The following is a 23,590-nucleotide window of genomic DNA, read 5'->3' on the forward strand; positions in this document are numbered from 1 at the left end:
ATAAATGTATCATATATGCTGCAATTGTTGATATTTCTATCTTTTGCCTTACAAGTAATACAAATTTAGAATTAATTCATTTCAGTATGCCTGAACTATTTTTTTAAATAGTGAAGTTTAATGAGTGCTTAATATGTGCTAGGCATCGTGCTAAATGATCAACATGAATTACTTCATTTAATTCTCACAATAAAATGATGAGGTTAGTGGTATTGTTATTATCCCCATTGTAAAGATGAGGAAAGTGAGGGACAGAGGGATGAATTAATTCTTGCAATTTCCAGTGTGATTTTGAACCAAGAAATATGAACAGAGCCTGTCCTTCTTGGATGTAATATACTGCATCCTTAATATTTTATTTTATTTGATAATTACTTGCATTAAACAAAGGATTTGCATGTACATATGTCTTAACCAACACTGAACAGTGGAATGTATATTAAAACAAACTTTCATTTTTATGATTCAATATATATGTGTGATATGTGTATTTTATAAATGCAATTTTATAATTATTTTGCCTGGGTAATTTTAATACTTTACAAACCAATACCACACACCACAAAATAGTCTCCCTACCCATTTTTAACATCAGAAGTCAAATGTAAAAAGGTAAAATTTCAGAAACACTAATACACATCATACTATCCAGCTTCTCACATATGTTTAGGGAAGGGTAGGATAAAAGCCAGAAACAGAAACCATCAACAAATAAAACTCGAGTACATAATAAATTGTCAAAAGCTAAAAATGATCCTGCTTTTCTAAACATAGAAAAGGGAGGGAGGTAAAATAGATCTTTACACATGTAAAGGAGTTACAGAAAAATGAACATAGATATACTGTATGAGGCTAGTTAGGTGAAGCATGCAGAGAGAACTAGTAGTAAGCATTAGGAAAAACTGTAGTTAAGAGTAGTTACATTAAGTATTTATAATAGGGTGCTGTTATTTACATATAGTGGTACTTACATCCCTGTACAGCCAAATCTACAGCCCAAACCAAAGTCAGGTGTGAAAGAAAGCACAACAACGTCAGTAAGTACTAGGACGCAGAACAAAGAAAAGTGTACAGTTTGTTCTTTATTTTAAAAAGCTAGCAATCACTTTATAGGTAATAACAAGGAAAAGATTTATATATATACATATATATATAAGCCAATAAATTGGGCATACTGCAGGATAAAAATACTTACATCTATATAGTTGGCATTAATGTAATCTGAAGAAGGATCGTCCTCAACAGGTTGCAAAATTACTCTGGAGTGATCATCTGAGATTTTTAAAGGATAAAATAAAAGCTATTAAAATTCCCCCCTGTTTTGAGACAATGACCCTAGTAGAAACTTAACATAATTCAGTGGTTAACAACAGATTATCCATAATATACTTTCAAAATTTCATTGGATACCAGTCATTTGAAAAAATGCAAGAACTTTAATGAACTCATTACTTATTTTGATGATAATATTTTGTTAAGAAAGCTTCAATGACTAGCATCTTCATAGTTAGGAAATTTTTAGTAGACATGATAGTAATGTCTGATAAATCATCATTTCAGTCATAAATTTTTCTGAATTACTAAACTTGCCTTAACTCCTAATTTTGCTTGTTAGGCATGATTTTAAATGGGTGGGATCTTTTCTCCCTGTACTTTACAGCAAATGGGCCACAGAATTAGGGAGTGAATTTCGAAACCCTACTCTCAACTTCTTATTTTGTGAGAGTTATGGTTACTCTCACAAAGGTTAAACTCTGATGTATTCAAAAGAGAGTGTAAAATAATTTAAATTGAGAATAAAGTAGTCTAAGTAAAATCGGCAGCTAGTTACAAGCTAAACTATCTGTCACTTTTCTTACTGCTCCTACGGTTTCATATGAATAAAATCAATTTATTTATCTCATGAATACACCTTGAAGACTTAATCAGGAGGAAGTCCCTAATGATAAATAACTTGGAGCAAATGGGATTCAGGCACTGGCTCCAAGAAAGGAAACAAGGTATATGGAAGGAATAACACTCCCACCTTGAATGTGTTTGGTGGAACAGTTATAGTAATTTAGCATGAAAAAAATCCTTCATATTCATTATCCTAATATTTTCAGTTGTTAATGACACCTCCAGGCATTTATGTGCAAACATAAAATCCAGCAGCACATTATCACCACAAGATGAAGAATCTGAGTCAATTAATGAGAATGATGACAATTTCAGAATTGCTGCCAATATCCAATGCTATTATAATATTAAAAAGCTTACTTCATACAGATCGCCATCCTCTGGGATTGTTTTTAAAGTTTAAAACCATAGAAGGAGTAACTGAAAATTTACCCTTTATCTTCTACACCTGGTTTTTACATTTATCAAGACTCATAAGAGAACTTACATGCTATAATGTTTCCATATCTGTTTTTTGCTCTATTTTGATCTTTTTTAGCTACATCCCAAGATGCTGACTGTCCTTCAAAGAAGCTCTAGAAAAAAGCACAATTAACAAGCACACTGAATTTAATTCCTTTCCTTGAATCAAGTCTGTCTGTTTTAAAGACTAAAATAGTAAAAGCCACTTTCTCAGGGAGGAAGGGAGTCCTACAGCAGTGAACAAGATCAATTTTCAGACCTCAAAGCTTGTTTGTTGGACTCATACTTGTTCATCTTGGATTGGACTGAGTTCAAATTGAGGACAAGAAACAACTTTAGGGGAAAAAAAGCAGGGGGGCGGGGAGCCTTGAAAGTATTTCAAATTTAACATCACTGCAGCTTTGTGAGACGGAAGTAGAGAAACCATCAGAGACTTCAAAACTACTTTTAATGAGCATCTTTCAAAAATATGCTTCCTTTAGCATTTCTAACAGGACAAAGAAAACCTGTTTTCTCCCATAATTATTCATTAAATCATGTGCAATACATCACATTTTAGTTTCTTTGAAGATCATGAAAAGGACTCAGTCTCCACAACAAGAGACCATATGAAAATTAAAAAGAGTCACCATCTCCAAGAATCTTGGAACAGATGAATTTGTTGATTGGTTTAATTACCATATGCAGCAATTTAAAATATGGGTATAGATATATTTTTGCAGAAAAACTTAAAAACTTTGCTCAACACAAGAAAGGGGGTCTTCAAAGAGCCAATGGTCTTTGAAGTGAGGTACACAGGAATACACATGCAATGAACAACAACAACAAATAGTTCTGACAGAATATTGTAATTCCTTGTGCTATTTTGTCACCACAGCATAGTGTTTCCAGCCTATATCTAAAACCGACATTCAAAATTCAAAAATAATTTCATTCACTCCCAAACTAAGGTATAACAAGTAATCTGTGAATAAAAGGCGATGTTTAGAAGATTCCTTATGAAGTTAAAGGTATTATATTTTAGGTGGTCTTTCAAAGTAAGGTACCCCTTGGCTTCTTTCATTTTAACTGTGTGTGTTTGGTGGTGGAGGTACATCTACACCCCAGAGTGACATTTCTCATAAGTGAAAAGTAGCAAAAGAACTATTTCCTTTTTGCTATATTATGTACATTGGGATGTTTAGTTAAATAACTTCCTCTGTAGTATAATCTTGCTGTTTTACTTTGGGTAGGAAGGGGAAATAAGGATGAAAGAATTTCCCACACCTTTTTTTGGGCTGCTTTTTGTTGTCTGAATTTGCAGTACTCTGTTTTTCTTCCCAGCCACCCTCAACCTATAATCCTCAAAACAAAACTCAGAGTGACAAGTAACACATTTAACACCCATAGCTTGATCTTATTTTCAACAGAGGGTCAACACGCAAAGAGGCAGACAAGTATCCACTGCTTAGGTCATTCAAATGGCAGAAACTGCAAAGGTACACTAGGACTCAAGATATTCTGCTATGGATTTTTGAGTGGGGAAAACATAAGGTCTAACAAACTGGTCTCTAAGTAGCATAGTAAAATAAATTATGGAATCCAATATTTTTTATTAAAATGAATTTTGACCCAGCTATACCTCCAGGAAGTATCCTTTTTTCAATCATCTACATCCTTCTCCTCAAATGCCCACTAGATTGTTCATAGACAAAGGATTAGAGGGTCTACAGAGTATTCCAGTGCTTGCTATGTAAATGGGAGGAAAAGCTGCTAAATTCTGCTGAGTATCATGGTTAGAAGTAAGATTCAACATAGTATTGAAACTTTCACCTCATATTCCTCTTTGAACCCATAGCTGTCTGATGTCTTCATGAGATTAATGTGCTGTAGTAAGTCGGCTACCCTGATGGCTGGGTGCAGCTGTCCCGTCTGGTAAGGGGATTCTGTCCCCTCACACAGGTAGCGAGGTACATCAAGAAGACGACTGGATTCTGCTGTAGCACTGTGGTTCTCATCTGCCATGTTTCAGATTCCAGAAGATTAAAAAAAAGACAAAGTTACCTTGTTTAATATATATCTATGCAAAGCAGATTTTAAGATCTTATGATCTTTCTGATAATAGGAGGAAGAAAGAAATATAGTACAGACCTCGGGCAGCATCCCTATAAAGACAAAGCCTTTTACTTCAGCTCCAGGTAGGAGGTAAGGGAATATTATTAATATGTGTATACAAGCAAGACAACAGATGCTGTGAGATGTAGAGAAACAGCTGATCCACTTTAAAGAAGTATAAGTGGGAGATTTTGCTGAGTTTTGACTTTTTTCTTGTATCTGCAGTCATAGTAGTATATTGTGAGACCAGAAGATCAAGTTGTCAATTGGACAGGTGTTTTCATTGTTGATTAAATTGAACAAATTCTTTCCCACCCATATCCCAACCTCCCTATATAGGCAACCCATCCCCACTGTGGTCCTACTATGCCCTTCCACCTGGGACTTTTTACCATGAAATACTCCAGACCCATAAACTTGAACATTTACAGAATCTGCCCACAGCCCACTATGTCTGCCAGCCAGGTTACATGTGCATTTACACTTCATCTCTACTCCCTTGGTTTACTATTATTGCTGTTTTTTATTGCTGATACATTTTGACTCTTCTGGTTACTGTGTACAAGAAACCTTGGTTTGTCTCTGGGACAAAATATTTAGATACTTTTTCTGGAATTCCTCCATGGCCCATCTTGGCTGAGTTACACAGCGCCTGCTTTACATTCCCATGGCCTTCTGTTCTCCTACATTCATTTCACTTACAATATATTTTAATCATTTATTTCTTGATCTCTTTTTCTAACTAAACTCTAAATGCTTAGCATGTAGAGACAAGAGTCATATTTTTCTTTTTATTCTTAATGCCTGGTAAAAGCAGTCACTCAATAAATATTTCAATATTTCAATGAATCAATTAGTTACAAATCCATTAAATCCCTCACCACCCACATTTAAGTGCAGGCCCCATCCCAACTGTGTTGTTAGCTTAAAATGAAAAGAAACTCTTAAGTCTCTGTCATAAGAAGGAAGAAAAGAACAAGAACATTTTACCTCTGAAAAATAAATATTATTTTAATGACCATAGTGCTAATCATTACAACGAGAAGAAGCATGCTTATAATGATCACATTTAAACTTACCATCTTTAAAAAAAAACAAATGTTTTAAGGGGTGTTACTTTGGCAAACATTATACTGCCATACTCATTAACAGAAGAGAAAGTACACTCTTAGGGGAACTTTTGTTTTAATGATACTGCATACTGTAGAGAACGATATTTAGTTAACAGTTAAACATATTTCAAGTGCTGGTACATTTGCCTGTTCTATCACCAACTCTACAAATAGGATATGGCAAAAAATGAATTGTTGTCCCCATGATAAACATTTTTTCTTCCTGGAGAAGGAAAAAAAAAAAAAAAAAAGAAAAAGAACCCCACAATCAGATTTGTGTGCTTCTATAATTTAGCTTGATTGCATTTACTTTATTTTCTCTTACTAGACTGAACGTAGTTTTTTCTTTTGCATTTACTTCTAAAACTCCACATTGAATTAAAAAAAAAAAAATTCTGTTGGATTCTGTTGTGACCTAAAAATACCCAAAAGAATTGACACTTTTTACTCTGGTTTCCCACCCCTCTACACACAAACATTTGCTAGCAACCATGATTCATGAGCGTTTACTATTTTTTCTATGAGATGACACTCAATTGGTCTGCCTTTGCTAAAATACTGCAATCAATAGACTGACATAAAGAAATATACATCTCCCCTGTAAAATTAAATCCAGAAGCCACTGATTGGGGCACTATCACAGAACATACAGCTTAGGATAAGAAGTAAAGAGAACAGAATGTCAGGAAGGCAAAATGCAATCACCCAAGCTGGAATAAAGGTAGTCAGTGCTCTGTGAAGCAGACCTGAGCTCACATTGTACTTGCTGGAGCAGTGGAATATTTACATTTGTAAAAGGCTCAGTAAGAAACAGAGGATTCATCCGTATTCCAGATCTTACATGATTACGTCTCAAGATGAGGTAGACAGTGCCTTTTGCTTTGCATTAGGCTTTAATACAGTAGTACAATGAGCAGTATTTTTTTTAAATAATTACATATGAATTATTAATATCTATACATTTCTACCTCACCTCATTGAATTACCTAACAATGCGACTAGAAGCAAGAGTACATGTACTAATTATTATCCTTACTACACATTTAAGAATAACTTTAAATATTTCTTTGATGGAAAGGTCCTCTATAGTTCTTTGCAATACACTTACCAGTAATAGGGACTTTAACCCAATGCAGCAGTAAAACACAAGAAAACAAAAATATGAATCAATACAAAAGTTTCTGACTTCTTTTTAAATCAGTAAGCAGATATTAATATCAAGCAATATTTGAAGTGATTTCAAAAATTGCTTTATAAATACAAAATCAACTGATGTAAAACAACTATAAACACGGTGATTCCAAGAATGATGAAGAATGCAACAAATCATTTCTAAATTTGGTATGATTAACAAGCTATTTAGCTTTCAAAGAAGAAATATAAAAAATATCAACCAGCTTGACTTACGAAATGAAATAAAATGCACAATGATTTTTTAAATGAATAGATTTATAATTCTATTGTGTTAACTCTAGCCTTCCTTAAAAATAAATATCCTCTTTCATGGGAAAATTATTACAATAATATTTTAAACTTTATATATTATCTCATTTTCTCTTTACTAAGCTCTGTGGAGAAGGTATGGTAAGAATTATTATATCATTTTATTGAAGAGGAAGCAAAGACATTTTTCATGAATATTTTCGTGAGTTCATATTTGTGAGTTCACAGGCGGACTGAGACTTATTAGACCCAATTTTACATGTCTTTGAATATTACCATAATGAAATTTTAACAGGTAACTATCTTTTTCCTTGAATTTTTAATAACTTCATTGAATTTAACTTATGAGCTTGATGCTGACCTTATTCTACAGTGCTCAACAGAAGATGACATTTTCAGAGGAATTTGATGCCTCTCAAAGACCATAATTCCTGGCTCCTCCCTATATGATCAGGCCATCCTTTGGGGCAAATTCCCCAGCTCACTTCCCTGACCTTATTGGTGGGAATATCAAAGGGAGAGTGCAGTCAGAGACAGAAAACACTGACTTACAGATTCTTTTAGAATATACCCTTGTATTTTAAAATTTTAGCTTTTAATAACTATTTTAGTCAAAAAGGTATATTTTACTTAACTGAGTTAGTTGTATTGTCCTAACATATTTTGAAAATATAATTAAACATTAAATATGTTGATAATAAAAATATGTGTAAACTGATGTCTTATGTTCAAAGAAATTTAAATATAAAACATGAGAACTGGGAATTTTAAAGGTACATTTATCTGGCAATTTCTACATTTCTCTGATTAAATTTTAAATATTAGAAGCACGGGGGACAAACTGATAAGACGACTTGTGAACATACAAGCCAGCTGGTCATGAATCATTGCTGTGTAATTAGTCAAGGGATAGAGCACAAATCGAAATGAAACCCATTGCATTCTTAAATATATTGTTAAAGATTTATTTAATTTTACAGCTGAAAAGGTCTTATTTATTACTAGCAATACTAGCTGTCTTAGATGTTATGCACTGGTAGTGTTAATTGCTCAGTCGTGGCCAACTCTTTGCGACTCCATGGACTGTAGGCCGCCAGGCTTCTCTGTTCATGAAATTCTCCAGCCAAGAATTCTGGAGTGGGCCATTTCCTTCTCCAATGTGGTGGTAAATCTTGGCTTAATGTAAATTTTTTGACAGATAACACTTATCATGTAAAGTGCATATAGAATGCAAAACTCCATTATTAATACTATAGCAATTTTACCTGCATTTATAAATTCTCAACTAAGACAAAACTAAAGCAAATGCACAAATGCCAAATGTTTACTTGGAAATGCATTCTTTAGTGGTTATAAAATTAGGAGGATTTAGAAAAATCCCTTTTAATCAGGTATATTTTATATATATACACTAGCGATTCTGGTAGCACTGGCCCCTGAAATGTGTACATTTGGATTCATTCTACTAACTTGCAAATATAAACATTAGTTATATATTTCATATTAAGGGTCCTTGTACTCACTCCAAATCTAACAGAACCAAGAATTAAAGGATAAGTTGTTTTTAAAAAGTATACCCAACTAATTTGAAATGTACTAGATCTAATTGGGTTGATCACAATTGCTCTCTTTGATAAAATCAGGACTACATTTTCAAAATCAAACTGCTTCTGCCCTGTAAATACTGTGTAGACAAAGCTGTAACCCATGCAAGGAGGTGTGATCCATGCAAAAAAAGATGACAAAGAATTAGGGCCTCACCTAACACAGCGGTCGGCACAAGTGGATCATTGGGCACTGCAGGAAAACAAAGCTCATGAAGGAATATATTGCCCTAAAGTTGTATTTCATAGTCTTTTTTCCTTTAAAATAGATTTATCATTTCTTAAGAAATATAAATATTAAACTTTCTTTATTACTATAACCTGCAAAGGGACCATTCTCTTTCTCAACTTGGGTTACCTCAAAATATCAGGAAAGGTACATCTATAATTATAGTTCAGTAGTCAGTCCAATTTTAAAAACCAAGAAGATTCAACTTCAATTTATAAAGATTATAAAATTAGGGGGAAAAATGCATTTAGATCTATCCAGTGAGAGGTACTTAGAGAGGTAATTATATTCATTCCACTTTAGCTAACTTTGGAAAATAGATTTAATCCTTTCTCCAAGTTCATAAGTGTATATTTATAGATATACTTCTAAATTCAAACTTCATAATAAGGTATACAGGCATTAGATAGAAAAGCTTTGGAAACAAAAATTCTTTCAAATCTTTAATTAATTTTAAATCAAGTGGTTAGAGAAATGATACATCTATACTTTTAGCAAAACTTTCAATAGCAACGTTTTATGTTTTTCTCTATTATTTATCTTACAGTGAAAAAAAAATAGAACAGATCAGAAAGTCCTTATCACTATGAAAACTAAATTCCAAAATGACTCATTATAATATCCTTAACTACTAATGTGATATAGGTACAAATCAGGGAAAATCATGGCCAATAATTTTTAAAAAGTTTGCACTAAGCTGAACATTTCAGAAAAAACATCCCCTTTTGAAAAGCCATAAATGCATAAACCTACAAATACTTTATTTTCTCAGTCTTACCACTACATATTTTTATAATCTGTATCAAAAATAACACTTCTATTGTTTACTTCTTTCCTTATACAGTTTTTCCCAAACTGGGATCTGTGGCAAATGCCTCTGTGAACACAAGGCCAAGGATAAACACAATTTGCTTTCCTCAAGTACCAATTTCACTTATTTATTTGAAGAGACAGTCAGGTAATTGAACTTAATTTTAAGTAACAAAATAAACACAGTGCTACGGAATGGGATAAACAAAATTCTAGAAAATTTGACGATAAACAGTAATACTGATCATGGGGCATTAAACAATACTTCAGAGGAACTGTTTTAAAAGATATGCCTCCACAGATAAACATTTGCAATTCTTAACATAGATGAGTGAATAGATGGATTTCACCATTCCCTGTCAATCCCTCAGTTCAAGTAAATTTTTGGACTTCACACCAGATACTTAACAGTATGTAGATTTCTTTTTTCTCTGGTTAACTTTTTATTACTGAAACTCTTGAGGCATCTATAGAATAATTAAATAGAATGACTTCCCATGCCAATAATTCCCAGAAAGAATTATGATATCTCATATCTCAAAGACTTACCCTTACACAATGGAAGATTCAAATACAAAACAATTATAAATTCTGACATGAGCTAATTTTATGTAGGCAATCTATTTTAACTTAAAGCAATAAGATTTGGTCTGAGTGGTGTATGAATGTCTCTTATAGTAATAAAATTCATACAGTTTGAAGTTAAACTAAATCAAATATCAAGACTGAAGTCTTCTGATAAACTCGTTTATTCCATATCACTTTTTCTATTTCCAGTTTCTTCTTCCACTCTCTGTCTTATTTCCCCTCACTATTCAAAAGCTAATGTGTTGAATTCGAGAGAAATTAAATAGCTTTAAAAGTCATTGATCAAAATTTTGGTAAAGAACTTACATCTTGGACTAAAATTATGTTGGTCCATGAAGGTGATGGAAAGAGGGTCTTCTGCATGCAGAGTGCTTTGATCAGCATAGCTTCGATCCATAGCATTTACCATGTGTGTCATTTCCTGCCGGGTGTTCCCCATAGCATCTTTGCGTTTCTTAGCAAGCTTGCTGCCAAGACAAATACAAAAGGGAAACCTTAGTGTGAGGCTTGAAGGAGAACTGACACCAGCAGTAAGTAGTTCAGGAAAGCCCGAGGGTAAAGATATAGATTTGGTTTAGAAACTCTAAGAATATGTCATAATTTCAGGAATTAAGTTTGACATCCAAACAATATCTGTTGATTGCTATAAAACTGTTTTATTTGTCATATGGATATTTTAACATTCAAGCTGTCAACCCAAATGTCTCATCACTTCTTGTATTTTATCATTACAATAAATTATCATAAAGCATAACTATACTTTATTAAAACAGTAAGTAAATGCTTCCTTAGTAGTGTTGTTCAAAGAAAAGTTAATGCTAAATTTTGGTTTTCCTTCTGGGTGATTAACACGCTTGATCAAAATTTCAGAAGATGTTCTGTGGAAATAACATGACTACTTTTTCAAGTTTATTTTATTACAGTCATCCAGTTAAAATAGACAAACTCTATTCTTCACTCTTTGTCTTTTTGTTCAGTAAAAGTGCAGTGTGTAGAATTAACACTTTTAAATATATTTATATAACATTAATCCAAACCTAATCAGGAAATTTGTAGAATCAACTGCAGCTTGATACAAGGCAAATACTCAGGAATATATGGGGAAATTATGTACTTTATAAGAAAAGTACTTTGAGAAGAGTTTGGAAAATGCTGTGTAGAGGTATTATGCAAATGATCATAATATTGAATAATAAACATGGTCAGATCCTAAAAATATGTTTCAGAACCCCATGGCAGAGTGCCAACTACAAATGGCCTCACAGATGCAGCTACATAAATGACACAGGAGATTTGGAAATGAGCAGAGTTAGACTTTTGAGCTCCTCAGACACTGACATCTTTATCTTACATACCAAGGATGTTAAATACAATCTGGTTCGTTGTGAATGTTACACATGAAACATGCAATTAAAAAACTATTTAAGGTATATAAAATTCATCTCATATTAATAAAAAGAAAGGGACTCTCAATGCCTACAGTTTGCCAGATTATGTTCTAAGTTTATGGCAGCAGTTTAGAGGCCTTGGAAATACATTTTAGTTATTTTAAGAATACCATTTCTCAGCTGGATTATTAACTAGGGTAAATTTTTCTGATTCTCATTAGTATCTGTACTAGAATAAATATACTGATATACTACAAATATGTTAAAAAAAGTTATTTATTTAGTAGTTGTGTTTATGTCCAAAAGCTTTTCCTTTAGAAAATTAATCTATTAATTTGATAGCTACTCATGTGTAGGACATTTTTCTCTGAGAATTATAGTCCTTAGCCTCAAGCATACATACCCAACAATATCCAATATATTGACATAGCATACATGACACCTAAGATAGTCATAAACTAAGCTTTAGAGATGGAAATGGCATACATTTTAGAAATAATAACAATGATAAGGATAGTATTATCAATAATAAAACAATGACAAAAGTATAACAAAAACTACCACCACCACTACCACGACCACTACATCGTCACAACCACGTCACCACCACCATTATTTAGCAGCAATATTTGCTCTATTCATTGAAAGATCTCTTACCTCTTTTTTCTAGGCTAGTGGGCAAAAGCTCTGTAAAACTCCTAACAGGTTTTAGACAGGGAATATAAAAGTGTTGCTTCCCATAGTGAGACAGCACAAAGAAGGGTGGGGATTGTGGGGAATTGGAGAGTAATTTAGGGGGCAAATTACCTAAGTGAACATTGGCACTTGATCCCAGAGTAGTTTCTAATTTTAAAATTATTTTTGAAGAGAAGTCACAAATCTAAATATGTATATTTTCTTATTCTTTCAAGTGGTCCTATTTTTTGGAAGAGTGTATGTGAAATTAAAAGACGCTTACTCCTTGGAAGGAAAGTTATGACAAACCTAGATAGTATATTCAAAAGCAGAGACATTAGTTTGCCAACAAATGTCTGTCTAGTCAAGGCTATGGTTTTTCCTGTGGTCATGTATGGATGCGAGAGTTGGACTGTGAGGAAGGCTGAGCGCCAAAGAATTGATGCTTTTCAACTGTGGTGTTGGAGAAGACTCTTAAGAGTCCCTTGGACTGCAAGGAGATCCAATCAGTCCATCCTAAAGGAGATCAGCCCTGGGATTTCTTTGGAAGGAATGATGCTAAAGCTGAAACTCCAGTACTTTCGCCACCTCATGAGAAGAGTTGACTCATTGGAAAAGACTCTGACGCTGGGAGGGATTGGGGGCAGGAGGAGAAGGGGACGACAGAGGATGAGATGGCTGGATGGCATCACTGACTCTATGGACGTGAGTCTGAGTGAACTCTGGGAGTTTGTGATGGACAGGGAGGCCTAGCGTGCTGCGATTCATGGGGTCGCAAAGAGTCGGACACGATTGAGTGACTGAACTGAACTGAACTGATGGGGCAAATTATACATCAGTAGGTCATAGGTTATTCTACAGCCTTCACTTTTCAAACTTACCTCTAGGATAGTTCCAAACTTGCCTATAGGCTATTTGTTCTTCGGCCTACATTGTTCTTTTACCTCTAATATCTGGTTAACTTCCAATTCTGTCTTGCCTCATCAGGGAGACTTCTCTAACTGAGCATATACAACCTTTCTCAGACTAGGTTTCCCTGGTAGGTATTTTTAAAGCACCATGTTTTCTGCCTATAATAATACTTATCACATTATCATTGCAAGGATCCTTTTGTTTTTCCCACTGTGTGTTCCATGAAGGGAAGAACCCTCTGTATAGCCCTAGCACTCCGAGCAGTGTCCGGCACATAGCAGACACTCACTAAATACTTGATCGAATGGATGAATTAGGTCTCTTATATGCTCGGCACTTGTCATTTGTTAACTCAATTAATTCTCAAATCAATGAACTGAAGGAGGCATGAGATTTCTAATTGTATAGATGAGTTCACTGAGGCTTACAAGTTAAGTATCTTGCCCAAGGTTATTAATCTAATATGCAGTAAAGAATGACCTGGTTCCAAGGCCTAAGCCCTTATACTATATCCAGTTACTTTTTTTTAATTGTCACATTACCATGTGTATTATAATATGAAGCAGTCACTGCTCTAAGAGTTAAAGATTAGTTGTTATAAATTTGAGAAGAATGTGGATGTAGCACAAATGCTTTGCCATTTTAAAGTTTAAAAAAGAGTTGAAGAAATAACTTTCAGTCTTTGTTTCTTGGATAAGAAGAAAGAATAAATTCATTCCTCAAAAATTCTGAGAGATTGACGTGGCTAAAAATAAGACAACTTGAAATTTGGATTAAAAACAATGTAAAAATTTGAAGACAGATAGATTGAAGCAAATGGTAAAGACGTTTAAATTTTGAGGCTTTACCTTAAAATATATAATTTAAACATTTTATGATTGAGAAAAAATAAGAAGTAATGAACTTGTCAAATGCATGACAGGTAAAAGATTTCATAGCAATGAAGGACTTTTACTTTTCAGATTCACAAACCTTTGTTAGTAGATAGATTATGAGAGAATATATATAAAACCTTTGTTGATATCTGCCAACCATGTATTGTCAGCTTTTTTTTATACCTTAATCCTCACAACAACCCTGTGAGGTAGGCTTTATTTCAGGTTATTACAAAAGAAATAAATATTATCACTAGAGTTAAGTGCTTTGATCAAGAACTGACAGTTACTATGATGATGCCAATGAATTTTTACTTCAAAGATTACATCTGGTTTTCTTTTAAATTTTACTATAATTTATTTCTACATTTCTTTTAAAAACTGTCTAATTTAGATTTGCTTCACTAGATCTGTTTAAGCAGCTTTTAAAAACATAAGTCTGTTAAACTTTTTTCTAATTATGATTGATAATGCCAGGAACCCTAAGTACTTCAGTAACAGTATCAAAGCCTAATGCACAGTCTAGAATACAGAAATGCCACACGTCTATAAAAAGGCAATCTAATCCTAATATTATAGATAAATGGATGACTAATGGTAACCTTATTGATGTTCTCAGAATTAAATATTTATTGATTCCTGCATGTTTGATATTTTGTCTCCATCTGAGAAACCAGCATATATAATGTACGCTTCAGGACAGTTAAGCAGATCATTTTGCAACTACTTGAGTTTGACAGATGTGCAAATGACTTTCATTATCAAAGCAGCCAACAGCATAAACTTCTGCAGGTGGATATATGGGTGGGCTATAAAGAGGAAAAGTGCTCCATCATTGTATGAAACGGTACATTTAATTACCTTTGGCTTCATCAAACATGATTTAACAAGGATATTATGATCCATCACAATAAGCTAGGAGCACTGTTACTTTACACCTGCTTATTTTATCAGATTTTGAAAAGCCAAATGTTTATAATATTTAAACTGTTGGCAGAATTCTGTTATAGTCATTGAGACTCTCACCAAATCTTTCTGTAAAGCTAACTTAAATTTACTTAGTGAAGTAAATACTGTGGGATATGTGCACCAAATACTTAATCAAAATCCTTGACTCTCAAAATTTGGTGGATCAAATATTGATCAAGCAATGACCAAGAATACTCTGTTGTATCATTCCTTTGGACTGAATGTATATGCTGGAATTTAAGGTAATAAGCTGAGAATGATTATTGAAACAGACTGGACAACACTCTCCTTCCTCATCTAGAGTAGCATTTCATACTTAAGCATAGGAAGAGCTAAAACTTTGGAGCACAAAAAAGGATATGTAACACCTATTATGTTTTGTTTAGGTTGACAGCCTTTCTTTTTTCATCTTGGTTTTACAAAATCATTGTCCTATTTAAGTCATAATAAATAAACTCGAAATTTCTTCTCTAAAAAGATTTTTTTATTTATCACTGCCACATTATAATTTTTATCCATTCGTTTTCACCAGAGCATACTGATTGCCTACATAGCTAAACCAAAGGTGTTCTGAAGTCACAACCCATCCCGGATTCCTGGAAATGTGGAGAGAAGTTATCACAGTCAGACCTGACCTGATTTGCATTCTGTGAAGGCATTTTGAATGTTCTTCTATGAATACATCAGTTGGGTCATTTTTTTCAGATATAACAGTGTGGCTCGGACGGTAAAGAATCCGCCTGCAATGGGGGAGACTTGGGTTTGAGCCCTGGGTTGGGAAGATCCCCTGGAAGAGGGCAAGGCAACCCACTCCAGTATTCTTGCCTGGAGAATCCCTATGGACAGATGAGCCTGGCGGACTACAGTCCATGGGATTGCAAAGAGTCGGACACGACTGAGCAACTAAAGCACACACATGTAAAAATAGGTATTAGTGAATTGCAACCACTATCTCTACCGGATGAGTGAGATATCATATTGATAATGTACAGGTTTGACTTAAGTATGTAAATGATGCTTTGGGCTATAGACTATGACTACTTATGGAAAATCGTAAATAAAAATTAAAAGTAGCTGAACATACAGAAATACAATATCCCTTTTTAAAAATAACCTATTAATAAAATAGGTTAATAAGTAAACTTTATAGCTTTAGAGTCCAGAAAAATACTTTTTTTGCAGTCATCAAAATTGCAAACATTCTGTTTTTGGTTTGTTGTTTTTTTTTGAAAAGGGATACTGCATCTTTAACACATGTAAAGTCGTATATCACCCATTTTCTACTTACAGGTAGTAGGAGTAAGAATAGTAGCTCCTCCTGGCAAGCAAATCACAGACAGTGGAAAAAGAGAAGCAATGGTGAATGAAAAGCGTGACTCTGTCACATTCAATAAAGCAGAAAAATGTGCGTTAAAAAGTAAAATAAAATAAAATAAAATTCATGTTTTTTTGTTGTTGTTGTTTGGATTTCAATTTGCTCATGCATTGGTTAGATATCTTTCGCCATGCAATTAAACAGACAGATACGCAATAGAAAATAAAATTTAAAATACATAATTTGGAAAAAATAACATGCTGACTTTTCTATAGCCAAAAAAATTGAAAAATTAAATGGATTGTGTATTTTTAACATGCAGTTAAGCATAATATCATCCATTACCATCTAAATGTCATGACAGATGGAATAGCTGTGTATAGAACTTCTACACTAAATTGACTATTTTTCTTTAAATACAAAACATAAAGATCTATTAGGTTAATATAGAATATATGCAGAATGACACATTAATTTCTATAAATAAGTCATTATATCTTATTAATACACAGGTACATACATATATTATGTGAATATACATATGCACCATATACTATATATGCACAAAGGCATTTCTACAGCAGATGTATGTGACCATGATATCATATACATTTACTGTACTGAAACATAATTTCAAATTTATGTTTGGAATTATTAATGTATTCATGCTGCAAATTTAAAATAATACATAACCAATGAAAAAATGGCATACATTTGGAAATAATTCAACAGTGATTAAATTAAAATGACTTTGCGTTTTGAAAGATGCAATATCCCTTTTCTTAGCCTAAAAACTTACTTTATATAGACCCTTCACTGCAGAATTTTACTAAATTCCAAACCATTTCTTTATATAACAACCAAAAATACACAGAAATTTTTTTCAACGTGAGAAATATACCTACATATATTACTCCTAGTAAGAGATAAAGTCTCTTAAAATTAACAATTTCCCATAAAAGTAAAGATAATGCAAGGCTAAAATGATTTACTTTTCCATTATTTTTATTATAAATTTGTATATTAGCATATCATATAGGGAGACTACATGATATACTAAAATTGTTAACTTTGATGCTATCTAACATTGTTATAATACCTATACTTTTGTGTATGTATAACAAACATATTTATGATTAAATCATACACAGTATATGTGTGATATACTACATATAACTAAAAGTTATTATGAGGTTTCTTAGATACGTAAGGGATTCTTGGTTATATTATACAGAAGATAATATACCTAAGCATGTAACTTTATCTACCTATAAAATTGCAACTTCTCTAGTCCTAGAGGTAGTGATGAGGAAGAGAAAATAAAAAAACAAAAACCCTAGCATACTTCCTAGTAGGAGACAATCAATTAAAGCATAATTATGAAAACTCAAACATTAAACATTTTAATAGAGAGGCTCATTTATCCAACCATTTAAAATATGAACCAGGAAAAGAATTTGATGCGTTAGGCAGTTTTAGAGAGTTGTCAGAACATTTTAACCACACCAAAAAATCATGCTTGGAGATTGTTTTGATGTACTTTAGAAAATTTATGTTTCGTTTTTGGTTATTTTTGAAACAAACAGCCACAGATTAGAAAGGCTACCACAACAAATAAGTGTTTTCAAATAATTAACCCATAAAACCAGTATTAACCCAATTTTAACTAAGACAAAACCAGAGGCCATTTTCATGTTTTCATATCCAGCCTGAAGTAGCTGAAATACTTTTAACTCTAAAGCAAAGTTAACTCTCTAAATATAGAGAGTTTAGTTTAACTCTCCAAATATAAATTTAAACTAAGTAGAAACATAAGATCTGAAAGTTGTATTCAATGATTTTATTGATCTTGATTGGCAAATTTATTAGTAAAATGTTTAAACCTTCCTGTCTCAAATATGATATAATTTCCAACCACAGAGGTAGACAACAGCAAAAAGAGAAAGCACTATTGGGGAAAGCACGTATGTAGCTAATTTAACACAAAACACTATAATGCATACCTAATGTTTCTAATGCAGATGTGTCTTCTCCAACATATATATCTCCAGGGGGTAATTGTAAAGAGGCAATACATTAAAATAAACTCTTATGGAATCATTAAACATGTAGTATGAGTCATCTATATTATTCATGATTTATTTTGAGTACAAAATAACAATCAAAATAGTATATTATATGATTTAGTATAAAGTAAGCAACATCTTTTATTATATTCAATATAATTAATGAATGAGAAATACATCTATACACCAATATTTTAGAACTATACTTAGCAAAGGTTTTTTAGTAATCCTTCCAGATTGTAATATTGTTTAAAACATATGATTGGAAGGATTGGAGAGCTCCATTAATTTCTAAAGCAATGCCTTACAGATAATGATATTTTATAGAATAAGAAAAAGTTCAAATGATAAAAACTGTATTCTTTGAAATGCTTTCTGGTAGATGTATACCTTAATGTACCAAATATAATTCAATTTAAATTCCTGTAGGTCTTAATATCTTCATATAATTCCAGAAGATGGCGATATTCGTTGATATAGTATAACACACTAATGCTCAATTTAAAAATTTGGTTCTTCATATTAAAGTGCTAAAGTATTTAGTCAGTGAATATTAATATACAACTTCATAAAATAATGTTCATATTTCTCATATCTTATTTGTAGTCAACATTTAGAAAAACAGTAAAAGTGCAAAATAATTCATAGACCAAATATCATAAGAAACTCTTATTTTGCCATGTGTAATAAAAAAAACTTCAAAATATAAGATACATTAATATCTCAAGCATTTGCGGAATTTAATTCATACATTGATTTCAAGGTTAAATTGACAAAAGCAAATTTTATATCCAAAATTAAACTGCAAATAACCAATTAGAAATTATTTTCCAAATAGGAGAAATATACTTAGATGCTGGCAATATTGCTAAAATTCAATTCTGTTGTTTATTCTCATTTAAAAAGAGCTCAGGGAAACAAAGAAGTGTCTGAAAACTAGTAACCATGACATAAACAGTGAATGAGTGGGACAGAACAAAATCAGGTCTTACCTCTTTTTTACAATTAATATGACTACTAGGAGCAGGAGGATGAACACCAAAATCCCAGCACTAATTCCTGCGATTTTCACTACTCTGTCAGTCTGCTTGGCTGGGTCTGGAATCACTTCTGGTTCTTCTGTTGCTGCTGCTAAATGAATCAAAAAATAAATTACTGAAAGCAGCTAATTATCACAGAAAGGAAAATTATTCCCAGCTAAAGATTACTACAGAAAGCCAATTTATTTTATTTGAATAAAAGTAACTTGAAAATATAAATATGGTAGCATGCTAAACTCCAACATGAGCGATTTAAGGTTAAGGGAAGTGTTTTTTGAAAAGGGATGTTGCTAACATAAAAAAAATAAAAGGAATGATGAACTATTTTTCTTCAAGTGTCCTTAAAAGTAAGGACACAGGATTTTTAGCCATGAGTATACTGGAAAGAGATGCGGTTGGATTTAGAGATTCATTCTTTTACCACTTCATTCAACAAGTCCTTCTCTGCTCAGCTGCAAGGTGCCATGCATGACCCATTAAGGTAGTGCCAATGGCATTTATCTGGGACACAAGGGATTACAGTGTAAGTGCTGGAGGTGTGAGTTTATGATATGATTTAAAAGATTTGAAATAAATTGCTGGTTTGGAGGAAGACAAGAATAACCAATGGAAAACAAATTTGTCAAGGAATATTTCACATCCTCTTAACAAATAAAATCCAGAATATAAACTTGAAAAACAGAACATTGAGAAGATTAAAGTTTTTTTTTAATTCTTTGTATCTCCTCACTTTCTTTCTTTCTCAAAGCAACCACCGTTTCTCACATACAAAAACAATTAATATTACAAATCTTAAACAATCTACAAGCTCCAGTAGACCTCCGAAGACATTTTTCTTTTATTTGCCTTGAAAACTGGCAAGGAAAACGTTATTATCTACATTTTACAGATTAAAAAAAAAAAAACCTGAGGCTTAGAGATACGGAATAAATTGTAAATTCCTCAAGAACAGAGACAAAATCTAACACATCTTCTAAAGCAGCATTTCTCAATGTTTCCAGGTCCATGGCCCCTTCTTGCTAAGAATCGATGTGACAAGAGAACAGGTGATTCTTAGAATTACGCACATTTAGGAAACTGCCTTAAAGCAGTGTCAAGAGATGATGGCTGAATGAACAAACAAGGGGATCCCTATATCTGATCTCAGACCTTTCTAGTGGATAATTAAATTCCGTTTTAACAAGTATCCATTTTTCTATATTCAATCCTTTCTTCTTTAGCTTTTCTCTCTTGGCTTCTACTTCCAACCTCTTCTTTCTCTACAAACCCACACATTTAAATATCTGCTCCAGTGTTTCAACTAGACACAGTCTCCTCCCAAAGGGGACTGACACAGGTTAACTTTTAATTTATCCAAGGAGTAAATGAAAAAGAACAAATAAATCCAGTATCAGCATCATTTCATAAAATGGCAATTTAAAGGTAAATCAGTAGGAAACATAGTTTGAAGAAAAGTGTTACAGATAACACAGTTAACTCTCCAAAGTAATTCACTATAACCATCTTAACATATTATTTCGATTGGATAGGATAAAATTCCCCATGGACCAGTATCTGATAATTATAATTCTCAAGAAAGAAAAGCAAGCCTTCAGTTGCTTCTTCATTAAGCAAGGGAGTTATCCTTTCTGACGACACTTGCCATGTATCCAGCCTTCAGGGAATTTCCAATCTCAACTAGAAGTTCAGTTCAGTTCATTCGCTCAGTCGCTTCTGACTCTGAGACCCCCTCGGACTGCAGCACGCCACGCTTCCCTGTCCATCATCAACTCCCACAGCTTGCTCAAACTCATGCCCATTAATTCAGTGATGCCATCCAACCATCTCATCCTCTGTCATCCCCTTCTCCTGCCTTCAATCTTTCACAGTATCAGGGGCTTTTCCAGTGAGTCAATACTTTGCATTAGGTGGCCAAAGTATGCAGTTTCAGTTTCAGCATCAGTCTTTCCAATGAATATTCAGGACTGATTTCCTTCCAGGATTGACTGGTTTGATCTCCATGCAGTCCAAGGGACTCTAAAGAGTCTTCTGCAATACCACAGTTTAAAAGCATCAATTCTTCGGTGCTCAGCTTTCTTTATAGTCCAACTCTCACATCCGTACATGACTGTTAGAAAAACCATAGCTTTGACTAGTGGACTTTTGTCGGCAAAGTAATGTCTCTGCTTTTAAATATGCTATCTAGATTGGCCATAGCTTTTTTTTTCTCCAAGGAGCAAACATCTTTTAATTTCATGGCTGCAGTCACCATCTGCAGTGATTTTGGAGCCTAAGAAAATAAAGTCTGTCACTGTTTCCATTGTTTTCCCACCTATTAGCTATGAAGTGATGGGAATGGATGCCATGATCTTAGTTTTTTGAATGTTGAGTTTTAAGCCTGCTTTTTCACTCTCCTCTTCCACTTTCATCAAGAGGCTCTTCAGTTCCTTTTTGCTTTCTGTCCTAAGGGTGGTGTCATTTGCATATCTGAGGTTATTGATATTTCTCCTGGCATTCTGGATTCCAGCTTGTGCTTCATCAAACCTGGCACTTCGTATGATATACTCTGCATATAAGATAAATAACCAAGGTAACAATATACAGCTTTGATGTACTCCTTTCCCAATTTGGAGTCAGTCCTTTGTTCCATGTCTGGTTCTAATTGTTGCTTCTTGACCTGCATACATATTTCTCAGGAGGCAGGTAAGGTGGTCTGGTATTCCCATCTCTTGAAGAATTTTCCACAGTTTGTTGTGATCCACACAGTCAAAGGCCTTTGTGTAGTCAACAAAGCAAAAGTAGATGTTTTTCTGCAACTCTTGCTTTTTCTATGATCCAACGAATGTTGGTAATTTGATGTCTGGTTCCCCTGCCTTTTCTAAAAACAGCTTGAACATCTGGAAGTTCATGGTTCACATATTGCTTAAGTCTGGCTTGGAGAATTTGAAGCATTACTTTACTAGCGTGTGCGATGAGTGCAATTGTGCAGTAGTTTGAACACTATTTGGCATTGTCTTTCTTTGGGATTGGAATGAAAACTGACCTTTTCTAGTCCTGTGGTCACTCCTGAGTTTTCCAAATGTGCTGGCATATGTGCAAAGTGCAACACTTTCACAGCATCATCTTTTAGGATTTGAAATAGCTCAACTGGAATTCTATCACCTCCTCTAGCTTTGTTTGTAGTGATGCTTCCTAAGGGCACTTGACTTCGCATTCCAGGATGTCCAGCTCTAGGTGAGTGATCACACCATCGTGATTATCTGGGTTGTGAAGATCTTTTTTGTACAGTTCTTCTGTGTTTTCTTGCCACCTTTTCTTAATATCTTCTGCTTCTGTTAGGTCCATACCATTTCTGTCTTATTGTGCTCATCTTTGCATGAAATATTTCCTTGGTATCTCTAATTTTCTTGAAGGATCTCTAGTCTTTCCCATTCTACTGTTTTCCTCTACTTCTTTGTATTGATCACTGAGGAAGGCTTTCTTATCTCCCTTGCTATTCTTTGTAACTCTGCATTCAAATGGGTATATCTTTCCTTTTCTCCTTTGCCTTTCACTTCTCTTCGTTTCTCAGCTATTTGTAAGGTCTTCTCAGACAACCATTTTGCCTTTCTGCATTTTTTTTTCTTGGGGATGGTCTTGATCACTGTTTCCTGTACAATGTCACAAACCTCTGTCCATAGTTCTTCAGGCACTCTGTCTATCAGATTTAATCCCTTGAATCTATCTGTCACTTCCACTGTATAATCGTTTAGGGATTTGATTTAGGTCATACCTGAATGGTCTAGTGATTTTCCCTACTTCAGTTTAACTCTGAATTTTGCAATAAGGAATTCAGGATCTGAGCCACAGTCAGCTCCAGGTCTTGTTTTTTGCTGACTCTATAGAGCTTCTCCATCTTCAGCTGCAAAGAATATAATCAATCTGATTTCAGTATTGGCCATTTGGTGATGTCCATGTGTAAAATCATCTCTTGTGTTGTTGGAAGAGGGTGTTTGCTATGACCAGTGTGTTCTCTTGGCAAAACTCTGTTAGCCTTTGCTTCATTTTGTACTCCAAGGCCAAACTTGCCTGTTACTCCAGGTATCTCTTGACTTCCTACCTTTGCATTCCAGTCCCCTATGATGAAAAGG

At 33.6% G+C, this 23,590-nt stretch overlaps 1 protein-coding gene across 6 annotated transcripts in view; it reads right to left on the minus strand.

Moving 5' to 3' along the window:
- Positions 1–23,590, minus strand: part of PTPRK (protein tyrosine phosphatase receptor type K) — a 612,566-nt gene that overhangs the window by 26,529 nt on the left and 562,447 nt on the right. The window contains exons 14-21 of one of the 6 annotated variants that reach the window (XM_070795550.1): positions 19,434–19,572; positions 10,548–10,708; positions 8,772–8,807; positions 6,676–6,687; positions 4,174–4,358; positions 2,387–2,474; positions 1,196–1,272; positions 972–989 (exon numbers count right to left, since the gene is read on the minus strand). In XM_070795550.1, the coding sequence (XP_070651651.1) occupies positions 972–989; positions 1,196–1,272; positions 2,387–2,474; positions 4,174–4,358; positions 6,676–6,687; positions 8,772–8,807; positions 10,548–10,708; positions 19,434–19,572 (716 nt within the window). Of the gene's footprint in view, positions 1–971; positions 990–1,195; positions 1,273–2,386; positions 2,475–4,173; positions 4,359–5,232; positions 5,791–6,675; positions 6,688–8,771; positions 8,808–10,547; positions 10,709–16,348; positions 16,379–19,433; positions 19,573–23,590 lie in introns of those variants that run through there. The other 5 variants (XM_070795547.1, XM_070795548.1, XM_070795549.1 and 2 more) reach the window with 5 other exon arrangements.

Source organism: Bos indicus, chromosome 9 (genome assembly GCF_029378745.1).
Source record: "Bos indicus isolate NIAB-ARS_2022 breed Sahiwal x Tharparkar chromosome 9, NIAB-ARS_B.indTharparkar_mat_pri_1.0, whole genome shotgun sequence".
Classification (NCBI taxonomy): Eukaryota; Metazoa; Chordata; class Mammalia; order Artiodactyla; family Bovidae; genus Bos; species Bos indicus.